The 26,077-nt window shown below is 45.7% G+C and overlaps 1 protein-coding gene across 4 annotated transcripts in view; it reads right to left on the bottom strand.

Moving 5' to 3' along the window:
- Positions 1-26,077, bottom strand: part of LOC143214709 (uncharacterized) — a 144,789-nt gene that overhangs the window by 103,250 nt on the left and 15,462 nt on the right. For 2 of the 4 annotated variants that reach the window (XM_076436065.1, XM_076436066.1), the window contains exon 3: positions 1-26,077. This exon is cut by the window's left edge and continues 59,816 nt beyond it. The exons of the other annotated variants lie outside the window; for them this stretch is intronic. In XM_076436065.1, the coding sequence (XP_076292180.1) occupies positions 25,853-26,077 (225 nt within the window). In that variant the 3' untranslated portion in view covers positions 1-25,852. 4 annotated transcript variants of the gene reach the window in all.

Below are 26,077 nucleotides of genomic sequence, written 5' to 3'. Positions count from 1 at the left end.
TTTATTAACGCGAAACACTTCAATTCGAATAAAGAAACATCGAAAAATAGCTGTGTACCTTGTTGATTCAGTTCGCGAACAAACGTTGAAAATCTGGATGAATATTGTACATTTCTCTTATTTCTACAAAGTAGTGCAAAACAGTCCTTTCGTGAGTCTAGTGTTAAACGAAAGGAAGCTGAAAATCTTCATCGCCGATGGATTAAAGATGGTTTCGAGTCTATGAAGCTGCAAGAGAATTGTTACTAACACAGCTGAACCGAGGTCGACAGCAGAGTTGAAAGGGATAAGGAATAGTGTCCGATCGTGGCGGCCGAATCTACTGCGGAACCGTAGAGGTCCTAAAGATCTCTCTGCTCGCAGCCTCCGCGATCAATGATTTAGTTGGGATTCGTTGGCGGAGGTTAAAGAAAAGTAACAAATCTTGATCCCGATCAAGGCAGCCATTGCTTTTCATTCTATTCGACCGCACAATTCTATTTTTCGCTGGACTCGTTCCACAGGGGGGGAGGGGGGAACGACTTTTGACTCGTTCGAAAGAGGAGTTAGTTCGCCAAGAGAAAGAAAGGAGAAGAGAGATCGGGTCAGGGGCGACATTGATGGACGAGACGATGATTGGAATTTACAAGGTTGTCTCGGAATTTGGTGGCGCCGTTTGTTCGGCGGGCTCTTTCTCGGTTTTATTGCCCGGCGAAGAGGCTGCAATTTTACATTCCGGCCTCGTGCCTGTTCTCGCGCTTTGAACGCGTTCGGCGCGTTCAACGTGACCGAAAACAATTCCGATTACAGAACGAAACAGAGCCGAGGGAAGCGATAAAAGTGTTCTCGTGCGGTCGAAGCGTTTCGGTTTCGAACACGTTCGCCACGGTGTTCGTTCCCGGCGCTCTTTCTCGTTTTACCCGTTCTACATCTCGGTTCGCAACGGAACGGGACGGAGGGCGGGGAAGTTTTATTTTGCAACCTGAAATGGACACGCGGTGCGTACAGAGACGCGGAAAGGGCGAAGCGAGACGGTCGGAATCATTTCATCGATCGATTTTTCTCTCGCTGCTGCGGCTCTGTTATTCACTGCGTAACGTTATCTCGGCCCTTTCTCTTTCTCTCTTTCTTTCTAACTCCGCTCTGTGTTCATCTGTGTTCGTTTCTCCGCGCCGCATCCACGCGTTCGCAGCTACCTTCGGCATACACGGCATACCACTTTCGGAGTATAATACGATAACGGTGTGTTAAGTACGCTTTGCGCTACTTTTTCTTCTCCGGCCTCCGCTTCCTCGGTTTTCCGCCGCCTCGCTTGCCTGTCTCCCGCTCGGAAATATTCCCAGTTCAATGCGAGGAATTTTGTTTCGCGATCCTCCCGGGATTCCCCGGGACGAGCCCGAGTCTCGGCATCCTTCCACTCCCGCGTTACATCTTTCTCCAGCCTACCGTCCGACCAGAATCTCCAGCCGAGTGGAAATTGCGATAGCAGACTCGTGGCTTCTTCTCGAACCGTCACACTCGCCGAGAATCCTACTTCCAGCTTTTCCCAAGCGATCAGCTTTATTTCACTCGCTCCGGTGTCCAGATACACTTTCCACGAAAATATGCGACAAGATTTTTCCCATTCGGCCCCGCACACGTCAGGGAAACCGCCGCGGATCGCCCCGAGAGCTTCTTAACCCGAAACCACCCTTATCCGCTGATAAAACGCCAGCGATTTTTTTCATCACGCGATATTTCATCAGCGTACCCACGAAATACTGCTTCGGGGTCCTGGCGAGAACTTGCCGTGATAATGAAAATGCGCGGTTTTGTCCGAACAAATGGCTGCGTGGTTTGGCAGGTCCAGCTTTGCACGAATTTAAGATGGCAATTCCGTTTCAGGTTCCTTTCCTGTCTTGTATCCAGTGTTCTCGTAAGAACAATGTCTTAGTCTCGTCAATACCTTCTCATGTCCGCTGCCACCAATTTTTCGATGCTGGGCTTCGTTGTTAAAATATTAGGTTGTCCCAAAAGTTTCTTCCGGAATGTGATCCTTTAATATTGCTAAATAAATATCAGGTTGTCCCAAAAGTTGCATTTCGATGCATGCACATAATGCAAATTCATATTAAGAAGTACTAAAATATTAACATATACATTATCGTATTGTTTGTATTTATTTAGCGACATTAAAGGAACACATTCCGGAAGAAACTTTTGGGACAACCTAATATTTTAATAAACACAATGTTCCAACCAGGTGACACGCACAATTGAATATGGAATACCATATAATGTAACGGAAGATATAGTATAGCATATTAAATGCCATACACAGTGACTCCCATTAATATTCGGACACTCTTAAAAACACCATAACTTTTTTAATATTGGATTATACGACTTGAAATTTTTAGAGACGTTAGAACAATTGGTTTGCTACAGAACGTGACAAAAATTTTTGAAAAAAACTGCAAGTTGTCGGAACTGCAGAGAAAATACTAAATATTGTATTTTTTTTAACTTTTTTATGTGGGCTTATATGGAAAATTTAGAAAACACGTTTCGTAGATCTGTATCAATTAATCATATTCTGAAAATTTTATCAAAATCGGTCGACGTTTTAATGAGCTACAAACGTTTAAAGATGGTAAAAATTGCAGTTTTTCACGATTTTCGGCCTCCAACTGCAGCAATTCGAAGGACTCTTACATCTTTCAATGCCTGTCGTTTTTTCCCGCATCAACCGATTTCTATGAAACTTTCGCAGTGCGTATAATTGTTACAGATCTACAAAACGTACTTTTTAAAATTTCAATATAGGCCCGTATAAAAAAGTTGCAAAATGCCACTTTTAATATTTTCTCTACAATTCCGACCAAATGCAATTTTTGAAAAAATTTCTTTTCACATCCTGTAGTAAACTAGTTGCTTTAGCTTCCCTAAAAGGTTCAAATCGCATAGTTCAATATTAAAAAGGTTATGGTGTTTTTAAGAGTGTCCGGCTTAGGCATTAATCGATTAAAATTTTAATCATGATTGATTGATTAACGTGTACGATTAAAAAAGAAATCATCGAAAAACCGACGATTGATTCAATCAATTGATGAAGTTAATCGTGAATCGTTAATTATAAGAAGAAATCATCGAAAATTCGACGATTGGATCATTCGATTGATGAAGTTAATCGTCAATCGTTGATTAAAAAAAGAAATCATCGAAAAAACATAAAAGTACGTAAACAGCGATTGTATTAATAGACCAAATGGTTTAGTGGTTAATCGCAATTAACGATTTAATCGTTAACCGCAATGAAGAATTAATAAGTATTTAATCGTTAACCGCAATTTTTTAACGACTAAACTAGGAGATTAATTGTTAATTGCGATTATAGATTGAAGTAGAAATTTAGTCGTCAATCGTTGATTAAATTTTTGCCCAACTCTGCGTAACGTAATGTATCCTACATACATAGTATAGCATAGGCCTGGCCAACCCAAATGGTTTCGCGGGCCACTTTGATGACGCGTAACGTTACAGCGGGCCGCACGTTAGGTAAACATGCTTTTAAAAAATGTAATACAAATACAAAATGAAGAAAACTTTATTGTTATACGTCGCAGTTGCGCATTATAACAATGACACATGAAAATTTTCATTTATTTAATATTTTTTGTGTACATGCAACGAGAAACAAAAGTTTCAATAGAAGTATAAAATCGCCCGGCGGGCCGCACAATGTGGTGTTTCATGTGATATACTATATGTTACGTTATTATTATATGGTATTCTAAATGTTATAATGTATATTACGTTATATTACATGGTATTTCATATGCTGTACGAGGCCTGGCCAACACGCGGCCCGTCACGTTAAATATAACATATTATACAGTAGAGCATATGTGAAATACCATATAATATACTGAGCAATAGAGTCATATGCGCACAGTCGCGCAACGAGAACTTTATTTTCCCACAGGTGAGATTCACCGTGTTTTCGCGGATGTTGCTGTTAACCCGGAACGTCTCGATGATTTACGCGTGGTCGTTTTATAGATGTTGCTCGTCTGGCGCGAGTGCTAGCACTCGCGGTTTCCGCGGATCTTGTTACGGACGTTGGAACCCCGATGTCGTCGGCAATTACGTCGCGGCGCGGATCAAAGCGGTCGAAGTATCGCGGGAAAGGAAGCAAAGTAGATAATTAAAGGAGACACGGTAGAGAGAGCGAGTTGTATGACTGTCTCACGACATCCTCGCGACTCGCGTCGTCACATTTGCATTTCATTCAGGAACGAAGGCGACGCTCCTCGAGTCGAACGACGACGCGCGACTCCGAGTCGCGTCGCGGCCCAAGGCCGGGAAAGTAACGTGCTCGAGAACCAGAAAAAGGAGGATCTCCGGCGAGTTCTCGACTCCGCTTTGCCTGGCTCCCCTTGACGAGCCTGAAGACAAATATGCTCGAGAGCCACCTCGACGAACTCCTCTCTCTCTCTCTCGCTCTCTCGCTTTCTCGAGAGAAAGAGAGAACGTCGTACGTTGCCGTCAACGACGACGACGACGACGACGAGGAGTTACTTTAAATTCAAAAGTAACTATTTGCGTGCTCGGTTATTCGCACTTAATTTCATTTGCGCGGGCTAACTAGGTGCGAGGGGCTCTCGAGCCGTTCCTTTCTCTCGCCCGTGACCAAATTTCCGATGCGGGAGGCGGTTTTCTTGCCAAAGGACACCGACCCGTAATCTCCAAAATTTCTTGTCGGAGAGGGAGAGAGGGAGAGAGGGAGAGAGGGAGGGAGAGAGAGAGAGTGACGCGCACACCGGTGACGAGTTTTCGAAGGAAGTCGTTAGCGGTGCTCCCGGCGTCGCTTCCGCCCACCTTCGAAAGTGGGACGAGCGTTTTTGTTCCGAAGCAACGCGACTTCCCCTCGCGATAAGCGTAATGCATTGCGGCCGCCACGATACGACGCGATGCCTGCGGAGTCGAGTCGACGCGCGACGGTGCGTACGCTCATAAATCGGTTAACGCGGATGCATAAATCGCGAGGCTATCTTCGCGCGAGTCACGTACTCCTTCGCGGATGGGAGCCAAGAATAAACCGGGAGGCTGAACAACAACGGCCCCCCAGCGCGTGCGCACCTTCCGCCGTAACCGTCGCGCACGGCTTTCCTCGATCGCAACAATACCTCACCCACGAAACGCGATACTTTACATTTTTTTCCAAGATGTAGTATTTCATTTCACTCTGTGCTCTCGGTATGTGTAACGTTGAAAAATAAAACCGTCCGCATCGCTTTGATAACAAAGTTTCATTAACGATGCTGCTGCTGTTGTTGGTACTTCCCAAAACATCCGGGAAAGCGTAGTACCATTTCGCATTGTTTGCATTGCTGGTTTCTGATGGTACACACCGTAAACTCGCGGAGCGATTGCAAGCGCAACAAGCAACACGATCCTTTTGATACCGGCTGGACTGGTCTAGTCGTAAACGCTTCATCGTCAGTTATTCAATCCGTCTGCGTGTTATTGTTCGTTGGTTTAGAAGAACCTCGCTCCGGGGAAGGATGCTATTCTAGCCGGAGTGAAGGCGCGAGAAGAGAACACGAGGAACGGGTTAATCGCGGAACAAATAGAGTTTTACGAAGACTCATGAACGGCGTTGTTCGCAGACCGGGAAATACGTGCTTGGTTTTAGCACCCGGAGTCTGTGAATTCGTTTAGCACCTGTTTAAGCCGAGAGTGTCCGGCGATAAAGGACCGATTACGTCCTCGGGTTCGGCTGGCACTCGTAAACCGAGCAGAGTACACTCCGCGCAGCCGTCGAGCAAACTACGGGCGTAAAGAGACGCGGGTCCGCGACGGGCATTAAATTCATGAAACTCGATCATCGAGGGAGAGAGAGAGAGAGAGAGAGAGATACACACCGCTCGGCTCTGCTCCGCGCCACGCTCCGTCGAACAAGATCAATTTCCGCGGAGCATTCTCTCGGAGTGGTCAGAGCGGAAGCCGATCAGCCAACCGTTCCCGGTCTTCCGTAGCTACTTTGGCCGGCTTTTACGCTCCCCGATAAACACGGATAGCCCTCTACCAGAGCTCCAGCCAGGCCGAGCCAGCTCGAATCGGCTCTGCCACGAGCAGCTCGCCCTACTTCCGCTAACATGTCTGCTCCCGAGGTATCGTTCCACCGTCTTGGCGTCGCGGACGCGCTCCACCAGCTCCTCCGAACTCTGGAGCACACGAGACCGGAGGTTGCCCCGTAGGGCACTGTCCTGGTCACTGTTCTCCGAAGAACACAGCTGACCGAAGCATTGACGCGAAGGATTACTGCTGTGCTCTCTAAAGACAATTCTTAAAGCACGCGAAGGATAGAATAATTTTAATTAACGATTATTCAGATTGTAAAGATGCATTCATGAGAAATTATTCAACAAATGTATTCCTCTGGGAATATATTATATTATAAAAGGAGTTCTTCTTACTTTTATAAATTAATTTAGAATAGTGTGTAAATAAATTGATTAATTTTATTATTTTTATTTATTAAAGTTACTACATAGAAGTTCTCTTTGACGATACGACTATCAAATCAAACTTCTAATGTTCCATATATGTCGTTAGGAATCTGTCTACTATCAACGTATGAGAGAGCTCGTTAAAATCAAAATCTGCCAGACCATCCCAAGAAGAAGATGATGATGATGATGATGAAAGACGATAATGAAGATGACAACCGGTGTAAAACAGCGACTGTACTCTCAGCCAGGGGTCGAGCCATCCAGAGGAGTGCGAGCAGTCTGACCGTTGCGGGATTCATCTACTATGAAGGTACAAGAAACCTCGTTAAAATCAAAATCAGCCAGACCGTCCCAACAAGAAGATGATGATGAAAGATGATAATGAAGATGAGAACCGGTGTAAAACAGCGACTGTATTTTCAGCCAGGGGTCGAGGCAACCAAATGATTCGTCTACTACGAAGGTACAAGAAACCTTGCTAAAATCAAAATCAGCCAGACTGTCCCAACAAGAAGATGATGATGTAACATGATAATGAAGATGAGAACCGGTGTAAAACAGTGACTGTGTATTTTCAGCCTGGGGTCGAGCCATCCAGAGGAGTGCGAGCAGTTTGACCATTGCAGGATTCCTCTACTATGAAGGTAGAAGAAACCTCGTTAAAATCAAAATCAGCCAGACCGTCCCAACAAGAAGATGATGATGGAAGATGATAATGAAGATGAGAACCGGTGTAAAACAGCGACTGTGTTTTCAGCCAGGGGTCGAGGCAACCAAAGGATTCGTCTACTATAAAGCTACAAGAAACTTCGTTAAAATCAAAATCAGCCAGACCGCCCAACAAGAAAATGATGATGAAAGATGATAATGAAGATTAGTACCGGTGTAAAACAGCGACTCTGTTTTCAGCCAGTGGTCGAGCCAACCAGAGAGGAGTGCGAGCCGTCTGACCATTGCGTGACCGCGACTACTTGCAGCGGAACGTGCTCACGATCGCATCGAAGCAGACGCGAGCGAGTGGAGCGGCCTTTCGAGTCGATTCGATTGGATCGGAATCGCCTGGCACAGCGCGACGCGACGACGATTTGCACACAATGGCCCGCAATTTGTAGGTGCACACACGTACCGCGGCGCGGCTGTAAACCTCGAAATATCTAATCCTCGTGTCTGGTAATCGATCGAGTTCATCGGCCCCCGATATCGCTCGCCGATTATCGGCGATGCCGCGAGCAGATCCCCGGTTCCACCGCGCCGAATTCAAATTTATCGTTTTTCCCGTAAGCGACAACGGGGACACGCTCTCGAGCCTCGTTAGGATGGCTTCGACGACGCTCTCGCGGGAATTGCGAGCTAAAGCCCGCGGATCATCGCGCGATACCGCGTCATTTCGCCTGCTATATCCGCGGCTCGGCGAAGAACCGTGCGATTTACCCCATACCCACAGAATATTTCGCGATCGAGCGCGGATACTAGATTCTTCCGGAATGTCGAGCACATTTCGAAGATAAATCCTCGATCGAGAACAAGCGCGATACCGCAATGCGGACAGACTTTTCTTGGACTTTCGGAATCCGGTCGCAATTTGTTCGGACCGAGTAACAGACTGCGGCTCGTCGAGTCGCAAAGAGCTCGCTAACAAAAAGCTCGCGGTTTCATAGTACTCGATGGACCGCGCTGCATTTCTCTTGGAGTGGAACGATCGTCGGTTCAAAGTTTAAGAGCTCGAGAGCCGGTATTTTCCTAACGGTTAAAATGCCGGAAAACGTCGACCGCGTGGTCGGCCCGAGAAAAAACATCTAGCGAGTACGCGTCGCGTAGATAATACAGTTTTTATTTCCGGTACAATTGTATAAATATCTGTACGTTTACACTGATTATTACACGCTAACTGATAACCCTATAATTTCTGTTTGCGCGAGTTCTGCGCTCGATTTCCAGCATCCCATCGACGAACACTTTTTCTCCCACGCTGCCAAGTTCTCAGATTGAAAAAGCATTAGGTGAAAGATAGTGGGGGAGAGTGGGAGAGGGGGATTGCGCGAAGCGATTTCCCCGTTTAGCACTGCGAAATCGAATCAACGTCGGTACACATCCGTACTCGGTGCATCAGGACTGCATCGTGACTGCACCGTGCTAGCTGCGGCACGCCGTAGTGTGGCGTGGCGTGGCGTGGCGACCAGAGAACCGAGGGAGAGCTCAGTTTGTCTCGTTGCATGCTCTGCATAAATGTGCATCGATGCACGCGAGAGAAACTCCACGCCTCGCGCGTATCGACACGCCGAAGCGATGCGGTACGGTGCGGTGCGGGAAGGAGCGGCGTGCTTCACAGGCTAAATGAATTTTGAATTTCGCGTGCGTCACGCGTTCCAGTTGTTTATCGTGTATACACGCGAGCGTGTATACTCCGAGCAGAGCGGAGCGCACAGCCTAGAGCACCCGCGGATACAGATTCCATCGACTTCGCGCCCTCCCGTCCTCGTATTTTATCCAAACAGGCGGCGGATCGTTATCTCTCCATTGATCTATATTTCACCGTGCCGCGAGAGCTCGTCGACGCCGCGATCGTGGCCATGCAAATTTTGCAAGACGAGTCGCTACGTTTTTGTCGGGATAGAATCGTTTAACTCCCTCCGCAAGCACGTCCCTGTCACAGGATTATTCCAGAACCTTGTCGAATTTCGAAAATATTCGCACAGTTTTGTACGGTAAACTTTACTTTACCGGACTCAAAATTAGTACCTTCCTGCTACGAATTATGATGTATTTGGCATGTAATCCAATAGATTTGTACCCGGCGCGGATGCAGATCGAAGTTTCGATCCTCTAGGATCAATAGTTGAGGAGCTATGGTCGCTTAAAGTTAAGCATTTTTGACAGGTAAGGGCGTCGCAACCTTCTAAGTTCCTTATACTATGTGACACATGTTGGCTGCAGACCGGTCTACTAAAAAATGGCAACGACTCGATGATAAGAACGAAATTACTGAAAAACTCCCAAATGGTCGACCGTACCATAAAGTTATTCTGAGGATCCTTGCTTTAACAGTACCGACTTGCTTCCCTGGTCCGATGCAATTTTTTTTACAATCAATTTTTCATCCATCAGTAAAATTATGCTCGTATACTTTGCTATACGTTCTACAGGGTATCTCAAAATTCCTTCAACATCTGGAAATGGGAGGTTCCCGAGATCATTTGAAGCAACATTTTAAGGAGTTATTAACGTAAAACACGGACCAATCAGAGCGCGACCTAGACGCGTGTTGGCACAATCGGCCAGTTGACAGTTGGTCCGTGTTTTTCGTTAATAATTCCTTAACAAAGCCGCGGACGCAATTTTTGCAAAGGTAAATGTTGCTTCAAATGATCTCCAATTTCCGGATGTTAAAGGAATTTTGAGACACCCTGTATAATACAGAGAGGATCGAGGATGATGCATTAAGCGAATATTATGTCATTGTTAGGCATTTATGACAGAAACCAGTGCAATTTAAAACAGTGGAGGGATAAAACTAATTAAAAAATGCCACTATATGCTTTTCAAACGATGCACTTTTGTTCGTTGTACCTTTAAGTTGCTTTGTCTATTCGAGAAGAGTGATGGTGCGCAAACGCGAACATTCCGAGGAATAAAATTGTTTTAGATGAAAGTATAAGCCCGTCTAGTCGTTTCTGAAAAACCAACGGAACTTTATTGGTCACCTGATACCGACTCGAACGCAATCGATGAGACAGCGAAGAGAATGGGAAATGATATGGGAAAATAATTGGAGCGGACATTTAGAGAATAAAGAGGTACAGAAAATACGTTCCGGCTCCGAGGATCGACCGGTCTCTACCTCGGAGAGAAATAAAATTCTACGTTTCTGCGGAGCAGTTTCAGTAAATACGGACAAGTATGCATTTTCCGGTGCATTTAACTGGATTATCTAAAAAGAGGAGTTACGCGATCGCTTTTCCATATTCCTACGGCGAAGCTTGCGCAAGAGTTTTGCACCTGTTGGAGAGGCGAGGGCGAGAGCGAGGGCGAGGATGAGAGATAGGACGCGGCGATAGCTCATTAAACTCCGTGACGAGATTAAAATCGCAGCGAAGCAGAAAACGATGGTTATCTATGTCGGGCGACGTATTGCACCGGTCCGCGTTGCGGTTAAGCGTAGTCAGCAGCCAGGGTTTACCCTCATGGCCTTATCGGAGCTACCATTAGCGATGCCGATGCCTCTGTCTGTGTCGCGGATTATTTGTTGCCGACAGTCGACAGTGAATTCATCGCGCGGCCGGCTGCGCTAAACCTTCCGATAGCATCGCCTTCCGTGGAAACCGAAAAACTGAATTTATAGCTAGCCGCTGTGCGGATCGATAACGGCTAAATTATTTACCAAAGTTCGCTATTGTCGGCTATTTGAAGAAAAACGGCCGAGGCGCGGCCGCAATCTTTCAGCGCCAGAATTCTACAGCGTTCCGAGGTATCGTGCGAAACATCACAGGATCCTTTTGAATCTTTAATATTTCGAGAACCGAGACTCAACTTGCAAACTGATAAGGATTTGCAAGGAACTGACTATTTGCGCTGTAATGTCGGGACAACCTCGTGGTAAATATTTCGAGCGGAATCTATTAAATGTAGATGTTATCTATTTCTTCGCCGTCGACATTCGGACATTTGAATAAATGAAGGCGCACGACAGATATACATCGTCGTTTATCGCGTCGCTTATCACGTCAATTAACACGTCGACGGCCGTGTTGGTTATGAATGGTTGAGACAATTCTTCCTGTACTTTTCAAAATTAATTTTGTTCGTAGTACAGGGTGGGCCATCTAACGTTTGGAATTTGAATCGGATATAAAAAGAATCTAATGAATATTTTTTCAAAGTTATGAGTTTATTAGAAAGAGATAGAACCTTTCCATTTAGGAATGGAAGACAACATAATACCCCAATACCCCATTCGATCAGTCCAATTTTTCAGTACATTTTCGATTGTTCGGGCCTCTCATTTCCACCTCGGAGGATACGTCAATAAGCAAAATTGTCTTTATCTGGAGCTCAGAAAATTCACACGTCATCGTGGAGAAACCAATGCATCCACAACGAGTGACTGTCTGGTGCGGATTTTGGTCTGGCGGCATTATTGGGCCATTCTTATTCGAAAATGAGCAAGGAAACGCCGTTACAGTGAATGGCGATCGCTACCGCGCCATGCTAAGCGATTTTTTGTTTCCCAAAATTGAGGATGACATAGACGACATTTGGTTTCAACAGGACGGCGCAACGTGCCACACAGCCAACGTAACAATCGATCTTTTGCGGATTGTTTTCGAAAATCGCATAATCAGCCGAAATGCTGATGTCAATTGGCCACCACGAAGCTGCGATTTGACTCCGTTGGACTTTTTTTTGTGGGGAGCCATTAAGAACAAGTAAAAACTAACCATCCAGCGACGATTGACGATTTGGAACACGAAATCGAAGTCGCCATTGACGAAATAGAGGCCCAAACAATCGAAAATGTACTGAAAAATTGGACTGATCGAATGATGTTGTCTTCCATTCCTAAATGGAAAGGTTCAATCTTTTTAATAAACTCATAACTTTGAAAAAATATTCATTAGTTTTTTTTTTATAGCCGATTCAAATTCAAAATCTTAAATGGCCCACCCTTTATAATGATTGGTATGTCGATGAACTAGCCTACGCTGATTTCCTGGCATCACGGCTGACACCGAAGCTGCAAGCTTTTGGCTTTGGTTCGGAGCTGTATTCTTCGAGGGTGAATCTCAAATTTCGTAATTTGAGGATCGAAGTACAGGGAGGGGGTAGAAATAAAGCGTGGGAGATAGACTCGACGGTGGTAGGCGGACGTATCCATCTCGGGCATCCCCATAAATCCCCCGGCGTCCCATAAAGAACTAACTCGCCGTTTATCATGCGCTTTTCCGTGGAGCGCGGCGTCCTCGTTCTCCCCGGAGAGAAATATCAGCCGGACGGGCCAGTTCCGAAAGAACACCGGCGAAACGAAACGAAATGAAGCACCGGGTGAGAGAGAGAGAGAGAGGGGGGGGGGAGGAGAGAGCAGCGAAGCAGAAACGATTTAGCTGGCCGGCGCGGCACCGTTCGCGAATTAATAGAGTTCGTCGCGTTAAGTGGTCGGCTCGGTCGGCTGGCTGGCAGCACGAGCAGGCTAATTACCGGCGGCATAACCCGGCAGCCAGTGCGGTCCGTATTATCACGGCCTTAAATTACATTCTTTATCGTGGCAACGTAATTTGTACCGGCGAGCACGCGAAAGAATGTCGGTCGACGTAGCGAGAGAGCGTGTTCGCGGTCGCGAGAGAGTACACGAAGAACATAGAGGAGACGAGAAGGGAGGAGACGGTGTTGGTGGCTGCTTCGTGGGAGGGCTTGTCACGGTCCTGCGGTCGTAGAAAAGAAAAATACGCGTGCCCGGTAACCAAACTCGATTATTTAGGAGCGGAGCGACGCGATAAAAAAAGGAGGAGACGCGTCACCGACGCGCGGAACGGCGTGAATCGCTACGAGAACCTCTGCGAAGCTTCGTTCTCGCGGAGCCGCGATATATGCGAGCGTACGACGCGACCATAAATCGCGGAACGCCCGTAAATGCCATCCACTTCATTTTTCATGCTCGCCGTTGTCTCCGGGGAAGCGCAAATGGACGACCGAATGTCCTCGCCGCGGAATTGGAACCGTGTACTCGCCAGACGCGCCTCGCTCGCCCTCTACAGCTCCTGATCCTGCTGCTTTTCCTCCCGCTCGTCGATTTCCTCGCGAAACGCGAAAGCTCGAATCTCGTCGCGTCGCGTACCGTCTCGTCGAGGGAATTAAACTTTCAAATTTCAACACCGAGCCATCCGTCCTAGCCGGCTCCTTTTCCGAATTGGTAATCGCGTCGGTTTATCCGGATCCTTCGCTCGTCCGACGAGACGTCGGCCAGGGGTTAGGCTGGCTTATCGTTGCGACGTCGTTCTACTATTCTTCTTCTATTTGAAAGGTTGCATCCTTCAGCTGTCTCCTCCCGTTTCTCCGAGGTAAAGACACCTGTGAATATTTTTACGAAATCCAAGAAATCTGATCAATTTTTTAATTGAACCCGCATCTGATAAGTCAGGACTATACAGTAGTCACTACTGTTTCTACTTTCCTGTACTTCGTAGGTCCCAACGAAATTTTTCTTCGGTCTGCGTAGCACCGTACGAATCAACGTTGATATTGGAAATGGAAATGTTAATAAATGTACTACTTATTTCACGGCACGGGAAGAAGCTCTTTACTGTACGAAATCTTGGCTTCGACCGACGCTGAAAGGAAACCAGGGTTCCCTCGTATCTCCAGATTGTTTAGGTTGGGCAACACAGTCTGGCTCTTGAAACAAAGCATCAAATGGGATACTTCGAAATTTTTGTTTAGAAACGATTCTGAGATCGTTTCATCGGTACTTCGTAATCTCTGTTTATCAATACAATTCTGAAATCGTTGATTCATTTTTGAGAACGAACAATGAGTTCCCTGTGCTGGTAACTTATTGATGATTCAACAGTTGGAAGCTAATAAAATAATTGTGTCAGTAATGCAGGGTGTCTCAGCTGAAGGAGGCCACCTAAATATCTCCATTATTTTTAATGGCACAAAAAATATATTTTTGACATGATTTAAATGGTATCGAAGGAGGAATATCATGGAAGAATAATTCTTTTTTGTCCGGTTATTTTTTCATAGTTTTTTCAGTCATCGTTATTTTTTATCGAGAAAACTTATCTTTTTTTCAGCCGCTATAAGATGGAATAAAAAAGAATAAGTTTTCCCGATTAAAAAATAACGACGACCTTGAAAAAAAGTATGACAAAATAACCGGATCGAAAAAGAATTATCCTTCCATGATATTCCTCCTTCGATACCATTTAAATTATGCCAAAAATATTTTTTTTTTGTGCCATTACAAATAAAGGAGATATTTAGGTGGCTTCCTTCAACTGATACACCCTGTATATTATACTGACATGACAGTTGCAATCGTTTTCCCTTAGTTCTTCGGTGAAGGGATCTTCGTTGAAGGATCCAGTGTCCGTATGGATGGGAAGATGAGCATGATTCCGAACGCGTCAGGATTCGCGAGAGTGACGCGAGATTGTCTTGGTTCGCGGGGTAGTGTCCGCTCGCGGACAAAAGGGTGCGGATCAGAAGCGTGGACGAGAGCGGTCGCAAACGGACAGGCAGTTTCGTGTGTGGAATTTACATGCATAATTGAGGCCGGCAGCTTCGTTACGAAACCGCCTGCCTACCTACCGCCTAGCCTGTTGATCGCCAACGTGCCACGATTCCCTCGCGCACACCCTCCTACTAATTAGTATTTGAAATAACGCTCGGCCGTGTGCCGGGCTAGCGGCTCCTGTTTGCTGCCCGGAACATTGCATATCGGCCAATTATCTCCACTCGCTGCCAAGTTCAACTAGTCCTTCGTTAGCGAGCGACGAAACAAGCCACGAGCCTTGATTAACTTCGTCCTCGTTTTTCGCCCACAGACATCCGGCGCGGGTTTCATACTCGATGCCTCGATACTCGATATTTCCGACTCGCATCGATCGAACCGCTACGGGGAACATTATCAGCCCCTAAACGCCGCAACCGTGTGTAATACGCTCGTCGAAGTTCAAAGAATTTAGCTCGAAGAATGCAACTGCTCTTTCTAGATATTTAGGGCAAGGGCCTTACAATATCTGACGGGTCTGCACTGTGGTTTACATCAGGATCACAACGATTACAGGTTTTGTAAAATACGATTGGACAAGAACATGAGTGGAGCCATCTCGCATAATAAACCAGACGGGAGAAATGCGAAAAGCGGGGCCCTGTCTGGCCCTCCAGCGAGCAAGAAGTTGAGGAAGGAAATAAGTCCTGGACGTGTGGTTTTTTTAGTGGGTATTGGGGAAACCGAAGATCTGTTTCCCCCGAGCCCCACACCACCTCCCTTCGGGGGGTGTACGCAAATGTATTTTTTCCACACGTCCTTAAACTAAAAAAAAAGGATTTTGTAAAATACACCCTTTTGCAAATCAATTTCCTTTGCAAATAGGAAACTTACCTGAAAATACTTTATTTGAAAAAGGTTGAATTTGAAAAAATTCAAAAGGGTGAGTTTAGAGTGCAAAACCCATACTTCTTCATCGTTCATAAGCTACTAGAAGTGAAGAACACAATTTATACGTATTGTGTGCCTATATTTCTCCAATAGCTAAGTACCGCTAAAGAGTGATACAGTATCATAAGGAGATAACGAGCAAGATCTTCTCTCCTTCTCTAATCCACTAGCATCCACTCAGTCCACCCAACATCGTCTAAGATCCTCTGAGAACGATGCTCTTACTCTCGAGACAGCGTATTCCAAACTATCATCGGTCTCTCCCGAACATCCTAGTGCCTGCCGATAGCCGATAGTTGAGCCGATAGTTGACTTAATAGTTGGATACCTGTTTAATCCTAAACATCTATCACGGAACCCTTCGAATGCAGAACAGCGACTCGGACAAAGAAACGTCGACGTCCAACAAATTCCTGTATCCCTTTCCCTTTTCTCCTCTTATTACAGTCCACCGAGTCTCTGACAATTAGCGCGACGGTCTCCAGTGCGCAAGGTAAAGGGCTTCGTCGACGTTAAGGTTGACAACGATCTCCGGAATCAGAGACAGCACAGCGTGACTGATTATCATTTCGCGCGCCGGACTTTGCAGCGAATTCCTCCGGCGCAGTGGATGCAAGAATCTTGGAGCAATTAAGACGGATGCTATGCTATGCTCCGCTCAAAGGGTTCGGGACCAGACGAGACGAGTTCGCGGATGCGAGAGAAGGGAATCGGGTCGTCTGGTATGCGTGTCGAAATTACACGGAACCGTGACTGATAACGCAACCTGCACGCCTATGTACATATGTGCGCGAGAACGTTCCGAACGAGCCCACGCGTGTCACCGCGCGCGAGCAATTACGCAGACGGCGCGGGCTAATTAATGACGCTTCGCGAGCGTCTTTCGTTTCCTCGCGGAAACGAGCTCCGTTGCAACAGTAGCGACAAACCCACGTGGCCCGGTGTGTCTCGCGAAGCGAATGCACGTACGAGTAGTATTAGCTCGTTCGGAAAGTAATTTCGTTTTTCGTGTAGAGATAGCATTGCTTCCATTTGTTAATACTAGACTGCGGGTGCATTTATAGTGAAATTGAGTAGATGAAATACGGAATTGTTGAAAAATTTATAAAACTGAACATGTCAATATAGAGGGTGATCCATCTAACGTTATCAGCCTCAAATATCTTTGTTGTTTTTAAAGATACATTTAATGTCTTGAGGACAAAGTTGAATGGTAAAATGCTCATACGACACAAAAAAGTTTTCTTTTATGTAATTTTTTTAGAGATATGAAGGTCACCTTCATTTTTTTAAATGGAACCACCCTTTTTTAAACATCTACAATCTTTCATTACGAATTCAGGGACTATGATTACTCAAGTTTAAAAAAAGGGTGGTTTTTTCCATTTTAACAAATGAAGGTGACCTTCTTATCTCCAAAAAAATGACATAAAAACAAAAATTTTTTGATTTCGTATGAGCCCCATTTTACCGTTCAACTTTCTCCTCAAGACATTTAATGCATCTTTGAAAACAACAAAGATATTTGAGGTGATAACGTTAGGTGACTCACCCTGTATCATTTCTGCTCTATTAAAATCATTGAGGGAAGAAATAACATTCGAATTTTTATTTTGCATAAATATCCGCAGTTTAGTTATTAATTAACCTTATTTGAAATCGCAAAATCCTGGTATATCTTGGTAGCTGACATTTCGAACATAATTTCCTGCCTTGTAGTGCTTTCTAGCCTTTCAAGCATTCGTTTGTCATCGCATCAAATAATGCAAAATCAAAGTACGCATTTCCATCACCTCTTGCTTTTATATCAGCGCAAGGCTAAAAATGCAGTGCACGAAAGAAGGAAAACGATTTCGTTTATGCATTCACCCTTACATTTAGCTACTTAAATTTATGCTGACAATTTAACGAGCACGGATGTAACAAATTCGGGACGCGAATGAACCTTCATTATCTCACTGTCATTACAATGTCGAAAATTGAAATTGATTTCCATTCGTTAATTGGATACAATCGAATATTAAACGTATCCATTGACTTGTTGCGTTTTGTCGAGTCCATATTAAAAGCCCACTTATGGACGAACAACATGGGCGGTGCAGTTCATTCCGTTCGTCGCGAGAATAAAAGAGGAAATGGAAAATCGACAAGACTTTCAATACTACCATCCCGTGGCGAATTTTTTGATGAACGAGTATTTCTTCAGGATAAAAGTGTTTTCGGACACCACTGAAAGTTTAGCCTTTAGAAGATCCTGCTTCCAATCACGGTGAAATTTCGTCGAGTTGGTCGGAACGTCGGTATTCCCGACGAAAAGAAGAAAGTACACTCGGTTGAAAAACGGGGGCCGAATAAATAATCGACGAGGGATGCTCGCGAGCACGTGGAGGGTGAGGATCATGGGTGAAGGGGTGTCGGTCGAGTCCGGCGCAGAATCTCCCCATAATTAATGGCAGTTAAGTTGAGCAGTATGCCAGTAGTCCGCGTCAGCTGCACCAGTGCAAGGGAACGCGAGACGCGCTTCGCTTGTTGGTGGAGAGCCTGCTCGAACAATACCGCGGGGAGAGAGGAACAAGAGGGAGGGGAGAGAGAGAGAGAGCGAGAGACTTTCCGAGGCGTTTCACGGTTGAAGCGGATTTCGCGCGAGGGATTTCACGGCGTGAGTCGACTGGTTCGAGGAACGGGAACAGGAACGGGAAGAAAAAGGGGAACGAGAACTCGACGCGGGGAGAGAGAGGTGCGGCGTATGAAATTTCCGCGGCTGAAAAAGCAGAGATACGAGGAGCGAAGGTTGTTAAACCAACTGCTGGAAAGTAGTCCCTTTGCGCGGGCTTTCATTATATCGCCTCTTCGAAGCCATCCTACGTTTATTAAACGTTTCACGCTGAACGTTTCTTTGACGTCGCTTCTTCCGCGTCCTCGTCCCTCGCGCCCCGGAAAAACCTGCCTGCCCACCGTCGAACATACCCGCCGAATAACCGGTTTAATATTTGAGAACGAGAGAACGGGAACAAGAGTTTCTTCTCCGCCGTATGCACGCTGCTGTTGTTATCTCCGAAGAATTCGGGACACGGCGTATTAGTTCGCGGGATCGGAACGACGCTATACCAATTTGCCCTCGGTCAGAGTCGTGTTCCATCGTTGTTCGCGAGCCAAGGCGAATGAAAATTTCCAGCGTGTTCCGTTTCCCTTCACCCCCGCAAGAAATTTCGAAGCCGCTGGTTCCCCCATTCGATATCTCCACTCCGCGTGTAAAGTCGAATCTGCGAGACTAGCGGCTGCTATTTAACAGTTGCCTCGCTCAGACGATTCAAACCGGGTCGGAGACGGAGACGAAGCGGGAGGAATACAACTGATTAGGAGGAATGAATACTCTAATCAGCAGATTTTAATTAGGATAACCCCGTGCCGGTGGCACACTCTGAAATTTTGCATTAACGTCGACCGAACAAGGTTTCCGGGTCCGCCATTCAAAGAGACGTCCGGAGATAAAGCGGTCCGACCTCCCCAATCTCCCCCGGGCCACGGACATGAGATGAAACCGAATCAGCCCGAAAAATCGGACCACCCGGCTTCGATTCCGCACCGGTGAATCTCCAACCGGCTGAGCCGCTCGATCGCACGCTAGCGGCCAAATAATTATGCAAATTACGCGGCGCGATGCACGCTCACGGTGATACGCCTATTTAAAGGGCCAATTACCACGTGTTAACAGGCCGTGTCGACTGTTAAAGTAATTGGCGTTGTGTCACGGGCGAGCTATGGCCCCCGTCGAGCTTAGGAGGGTCCAAAGCTACCCGCTCTTCGCACCCGAAAATTGCGATTCTCGTGGGAGAGGCCGAGCTGCGTCGCAACGTATTCCCCATCTCCTGCGCACTCTGTCTTTTTATTCTTTCGACGTCTTGCTTCGAAATTATCTTATTACGATGCACTGGATCTATCTAGCTTTATAAGAACAACCACCGATGAGCAGACTCGTTTATGCAAACTACAAATTGTCTGCATCAGACATGTCTGTTTTAAATAACTTTGGACAGTTCAAAATTACATATTTATATCCTCTGATTCTTCTAACCTCTGTACTGTTTCAAAATTGTCTGCACCAGTTGCAAGCCATAGAAACTAGACAAAAATTTCACGCTGTTTTTAATAACGTCGTGCAGTTAATTTAAATCATTGTGTCGATCCTCGGCAGCTTTACAACCTGTTCGGATTTGCTCGCGAATTTTTCGTGATGCTGTGGCTTCACTGTACACTATCACGAGCCCGAATGAAGCGTTATTGTTCGGCGAAATGTCTCTGGACAGGGACAATTCGGTAGCGCGGTGAACGGCACGATTCCTGGCAGCGCGAGCGAGGGGAAGAAACAAATAGACTTGACTGATGAGGAATATAATGCGGTGACAGGACCGCAACTGGTGACGAACCTGGAATTTCTATTGGACACCGGTGACGCGGAACCGAACCCGCAAAAATCGGCGCACAGCGTCAGGTCAGGTCGCGTCGCATCGCATCGGCGAAGCGTTCGCTGTTTGCCAAGCCAGCTCGTCCCCCGTTCGTTTGTTTTCGGCTTGCGGTGAAGCATTCGGATAACCCTGGTTACCGCTAGTCACCGGCAATCATTCCGAGCTGTTTGCTCGCCAGTTTTGTGCTCGCGTTGCGCCCCCCGATCATAGAGAGCCGCGCACGCGACTTCCCGCGACTCCGCAAACTAATACGTCCAGAGGAACGGCGAGGGATCGTTAATTCTGGCTTGGAGAACGTTTTAATCGCAGCCACCATTCGGTCCTCCTGGCCACGGACTCCGCCAATCTCGGGATTAGCTTCTACATCGAAATAATGCTGTTGGATCACTCGTGGCCTTGGTAATCCCCGCTCGTTGCCTTAACGCTAAACCTACCTTCAGGTTTCAGATTTCTTATATCACCATTATTGAAATTATACGAACATGCTACCACTGGAAATTAATGGTCGGTTGGTTTAGTGTTAATGCTCTTTGCCTAGCTGGATCGCCTTAACACGACACGTGACAGGAATCATGGACGTTCCCTAGATAGTATAAAATCCAGAGATGTCTCCCCAAGGTGACTAAACATTCTGTTGGCGTAACTTTAGCTCCTAGCACTGGAGCGGTGACAGTTAGGTGTCACTAAACATTTAATGTATTACTAAATATTTAACTATTGCGTGAAGTATTATATCAGTTTCATATCCGTAAAACAAAGAAAATCATATAGAATGAACCAGAGCTGGCGAAAATAGTATTTTAAATAGTAAATAATAAATAATCCTATTTATTTTTTAAAGTATGTGTACAACTTTGAAAATAAAATAATTTATTTGAGGCAGTAATTTTTGACAATAGTATTTTATTTGAAGAATATTTTCAATTTAAAATATATTATTGCTGAAAATAATGGTTCAAATTGAATACATTTATGAGTGTAAATTGTTTCTTAACGATAAGATAGACTGTACGTTTATGCGGTTTCTCAGAGTATTCTAACAATGCAAAAAGTAAAATATTTCATTTCCTCTTTCAGACTGTTAAAATCTTTATTTTCGAGATGGCATATCTTATGTAGAATACTATTTTCTTTAAGCAAAATAAAATCTAAAATATTACATAGTATTTGAAATATTTGTTGGGCCGAATAATGCCCACCTCTGGAATGGACATATATCTTTGGGAGAAATCGTGCGACCATAGTAGAAGAAGACCGAGCGCGAGCTACATTCCGCACGGAAAAATCAGGCTCGCCGTTGATTGCGTTCACGCGAGATAATTGACGGTACGCGTACACGAAAGGCAGGCGGTCGATTCGAGCTGGCGATTTACGATTACCCGCTCGCGGATTACGATTGCGAGAGGAAAGGGAGCGTGCATGGCGGTCTCGAGCCGTAGCGTCGTGAAATTGCGACAAAGTCGTTCGATCGCGAGCGAAAGGGCCGGCAATAGGAGAAATTAGGCGAGGCGAGGGGAAACGGTCGGTTGGTGGTCAGACGGCCGCCGACTAGCAACTATAAACTGCGCGCGATAACGGTGCTCGTGACGGATTGTGTGCATTGAGCGCAATCACGAAACTCTCCGGGCCGTCGCGACGTGCGACGTGTCGGCATATGCGAGCGTGTGTACGCCGTGCTCGACGGGTAACGTCACGCGACGTAAATAATCGCAGATGCTGCCGGACGCGTAGAAACGTCACGGCCTTGCGCTGTGCATCGTGCACCGCGTGAACAACTGCGATTGTTGGGACGTGAGCCACCGGAAGAGACCGGCCCGGACGAAAACCTAATTTTGCTATTCGCCGCAACCCTTCCGCCGACCGACCGACCGACCTCGCGTTTAATTGATACGTAACGCGAGAACCAAAAACTAGACCGAGAATTGAATACGTGATCGGGGAATCAACTACCACCCGAAACTTGGCGCTCTTCCCCTTTATTTCCAAGCAGACTCGAGCCCGCGATACCCATTCTGCTGGCACCGGTTTATTAAAACTGAGCCTCATCGACGGTCTGCAGTCGATGGTTACTTTTAATCCGCGTGGCCAATATAGATAATTACGACTCTTGTCGCTGCGCTCATACCATTAGCGAACTTCTTCTAGATCCTTCTAGAAGGATCAATTCGTAAAACAGGAAACCGTCTGTTTTTTAGCTACGGATCAGACAATAAATAGAGCAACCGAATGCCTTTTCGCTCTCTACGCGAATGTTCTTCTTACAACGCAATCGAACTCTGAATCGCATCGCTTCAGTTCAAATAAGCGTTTATTAAAATACCTGCGCGTTTTTTCTATTGTTAAAAATTCGAGAGTTATATTAAGAATGTTCATGAAAGTCAACGTTCGATACATGTGTGAGTTACATAATCTCAGTTCTCCTAACACTCTTTTCAATTAAACGCGAACTCGTTCGCCGTTAACGAGTAATTCGAACTCGCTTTTGTTCCTCGCGAACAGTAAGGTTGCAGAAAATTCTCTGTGCACCGTGTAGGGTAATTTCGGGAGAGATGCACCATATTTTGCTTTCTGCTTATAAAAATTTTATTAAGAAGAATTGAAAGTGTAGACAGGCATAGTTGAATTCTTTATTTATCATAAATCCGTTTAATAATATATAACGTTACATGAGTAAACCTTTTATATTAATATATTAATATACTGTTTAAAAAAGGTCGAAAAAGTGCATCTCTCCCTAGGACTTTGGGTGAGATGCACTCCTAATTGGGGATAGGCACACTCCTTTATTTATAGCCTCTTCCCCCTACTTCTATTCTTTTCTTTTCTACTACACATATTACGTAAAGTAGTATTCATTGTACGTGTTTCATTGTCTCCATTTAAGTCGATACTGATAGTTGAAACCATACAATAAGAATGTAATAACATTTGTATTTACCACTTACAAAAATATTTCATCAGGAGTTCGGAGCACTAAGAAATATTTTATGCTCCGTGAAACGAGGTTATTTGCATAGGTTAATACGATGTAAATGACACGCGAAAAACAGTTAAAAATCGTCCAGTATTGCCACAATAAAAACTGGTGCATCTCTTCCGAAATTACCCTACCTTGAGAAGGAAAAATACTTGCATTATCTAGTGCATATTTATTAATGTACATATTTTTGTAGATTCTCGATCGTTTGGTGCAAGTATTACACAATTTTCAAGATCTGGACAGGTTTTGCTCGGACAGGTCTTCAAATTTTCTGTACCGAGAAGATAAATCTGAACCGCCTGATACGCGAACGCTGAATTTGTAGATACGGAGCAAAGTACAGCCAGAAGCGAGGGATTCGCGTTATCAAGAGGATAAGAGTTAATGCAAGCGCCGCTATCCGTCTCTGTTTTTTCAATTTTTCCGCCCTACAAATAGTTATCTTTACGCCGCGGATCTCCGTGCGCTGGTAGCGTAAAACTTGCGCGAGAGACCGGCGGCAGCTCCTTCCTTTTTATTTTGGGAAGGGGACGAGACGCATTCCTCGAGTATCGCGCGACGTTTACACGTTTCGTTGCACGGTAGATAAAGTCCGTCGGCGGAATCGTCGGTCGAACGACGCGACGCGACGGCTCTGATTTATCGCGACGTAAACTCGACGATCACGGGAACGATCCGGGGCCGAGCGAAATATCGCCGAGAAACGGAAGATCCTAGATAGGAGCCATCTTTATCTTCCAGCAAAAAGGAATTCACGTCGCGCCTCGTCGCCCTCTCAAATTAAAATAAAACGCGGACGAACGAACAAACGAGAAAACAGAAAAAACAAGGCATCGCGTTTCCGTGGTATACGCGATGGCGGCCGGTCAGAGTTCAGGCCGGCTTTTGTGAAATCCGAGAATTAACGAAGCGCGTTGGAAAACGTTTGGATATCGCGGTGGCACGCAATATCCTCGTCGCCGGGCGCAGGAAAAAAATAATTCCATTGCAATTTTTCGCGCGACCGTTCTGCGGCTGAGAGCAGCGTGAAATAATAAAGCTGCAGTTCCCCAGCAGCGAGGGAACAAGGCGTCCCTCCGAGCCCGGAACTCAGCTTGTTAAGGCTGCTGAAAGGCATTTACATGATGCGGATCGGCTCGTAGATTGTTCCCAATTGATAACTCGTAGTCGATTAATACCACCGATAACGCTACAAATGTTTCTCTTCTTCGAAGTACGCCAGACCGAAAGCATAATGTGGAGCCGATTACCATCGTCGGGAACGCTTAACCATTCCCCAAGATACACCATCGTTCGATCTAGAAGCCTGTGCGAATTCGACAAGCCTCCCGTACAAGCGGTAAAATCAACTCCTTAATGCGAGGAGCTCTAGTGAGTGACAGTGATGTCAAAAATCAGGAGACCAGACGTAAAACAGTGAAAACTTTTGTAAAGCATTTAGAAATTTTTCATTCTAAAATGCTAATTTCTAAATAAATTAATTAATACTAAAATGATGAAGGAAAGGAATGTTTAAAGACATTTTATTACGCATATGACTGCGCAATCTATTCGCATCGATTTTGTACGATTAATAAGTATACTGGGGATCTTTATGTGGGTGTGCATAATAAAAATTTTCTACACCGCTTGCAAGAGATGGAAACTAAATTGAATGTTACTTTTTCTCGTAATGATCTTAACAGAGGAGAAATTATGTATTGACATCTTCAATTGTTAAAATTTTTCAACAACTTCGATTTTCATATACTCAATTTTGCTATAAATTAAAACTTTGCTATAAATAAAACACAAGGATCCGCTATTATTAATCTATTATCTATTAATAAGTCTTATCTATTGTCTATTAATAAGTGGAGCGTTCAGAAAGTAGGACGTCTATCCAAAAAATGGCTGCTGATTTGTGTTAGTACTAACCGCATCGACGAAGGTCGGATACAGGACTTTCTACCGCGCAAGGTGCAAGTTGACAAGAGTCTGGTGTCCGGATGGCCGTATCGGACGGTCAGGTTCGCCGTAAGAGCGTTGAGAAAGAGCAGGCTGTACAAAAGGCGAGGCCGCCACAAAAGCTCGTTCCGCGTATAATTCGAGGAAGTAGACGGGCGACGAGCGATGGAAGAACCGTTGAGGATCGGCGAGCAAGACGGACGAGAGAATCGGAGCGTCTCCGTCGCATTCTTCCACGGTCCGACGAGCGTTTTTCACGAGGCAGAGATTTTCTCGGGCGGTGCTGGCGCACGGGAAAATTTACGAGCGGCCGGGGGCGGGAAGCTAGAATAGAGAAACGGAGGAGGAAAGCGGGATGCCGTTACGCAATCGCGAGTCCCGTCCGCGACCTTACACAATAGAACCGTGATTGTCTCTTCTGCGACTTCCTATACGGAGCCATTGTGCGCGAAGCCCGCCCCGCTGGAAACACCGACAAAGCTACACCGCTAACTGACTGCGAGTACTACGGAAACGTCGTCCGGAATCTTTCGCGATCGACGCGACGGTTCAGGAATTCTTGCTTGCCCGAGATCAGAGCACAGAGGAACAGCCAGAGAGAAAAAGAGGAATAGAGTTGTGTCCGTCTGTTCATAACAGAACGCGGGACGGGGCCGAGCGTAAATACGCGTTCGAGCTTTAATCTGCGACTGCTACCAGCAGCCTCCATAATATGCGCCGCTCTTCCTTCTTTTTAACTGTTTACCACCTCTCAGTATTTTTTAATTTAGCCGTTGCCCGCGGTCGCTCGCGAGCGCATCCAGATGAATACTTTGCATCGATATTAAAATTCTTTCGGCGCGCTCTTACCCTCCTCGGCCCCCATGACTGGCGAGCCAGTGCCAACGGAAGATATTCGAGCTGGTCGAACCGTGTCGGACCTGCGTCGGGCCTCTATCCTCGCGTTTTCCACTGCTCTATCTTCATAGAGATCGCTACGCCCGATTCGCTGCTTTCGAATGCTTTTGGACGAGTCGAAATATCTGCAGCTTGCCGAGAGATGTACATT

This window comes from Lasioglossum baleicum, chromosome 1 (genome assembly GCF_051020765.1).
Source record: "Lasioglossum baleicum chromosome 1, iyLasBale1, whole genome shotgun sequence".
NCBI classification, from domain to species: Eukaryota; Metazoa; Arthropoda; class Insecta; order Hymenoptera; family Halictidae; genus Lasioglossum; species Lasioglossum baleicum.
Note: the sequence above shows the minus strand (reverse complement) of the source record. Positions and strands in the feature narration are given on the sequence as shown.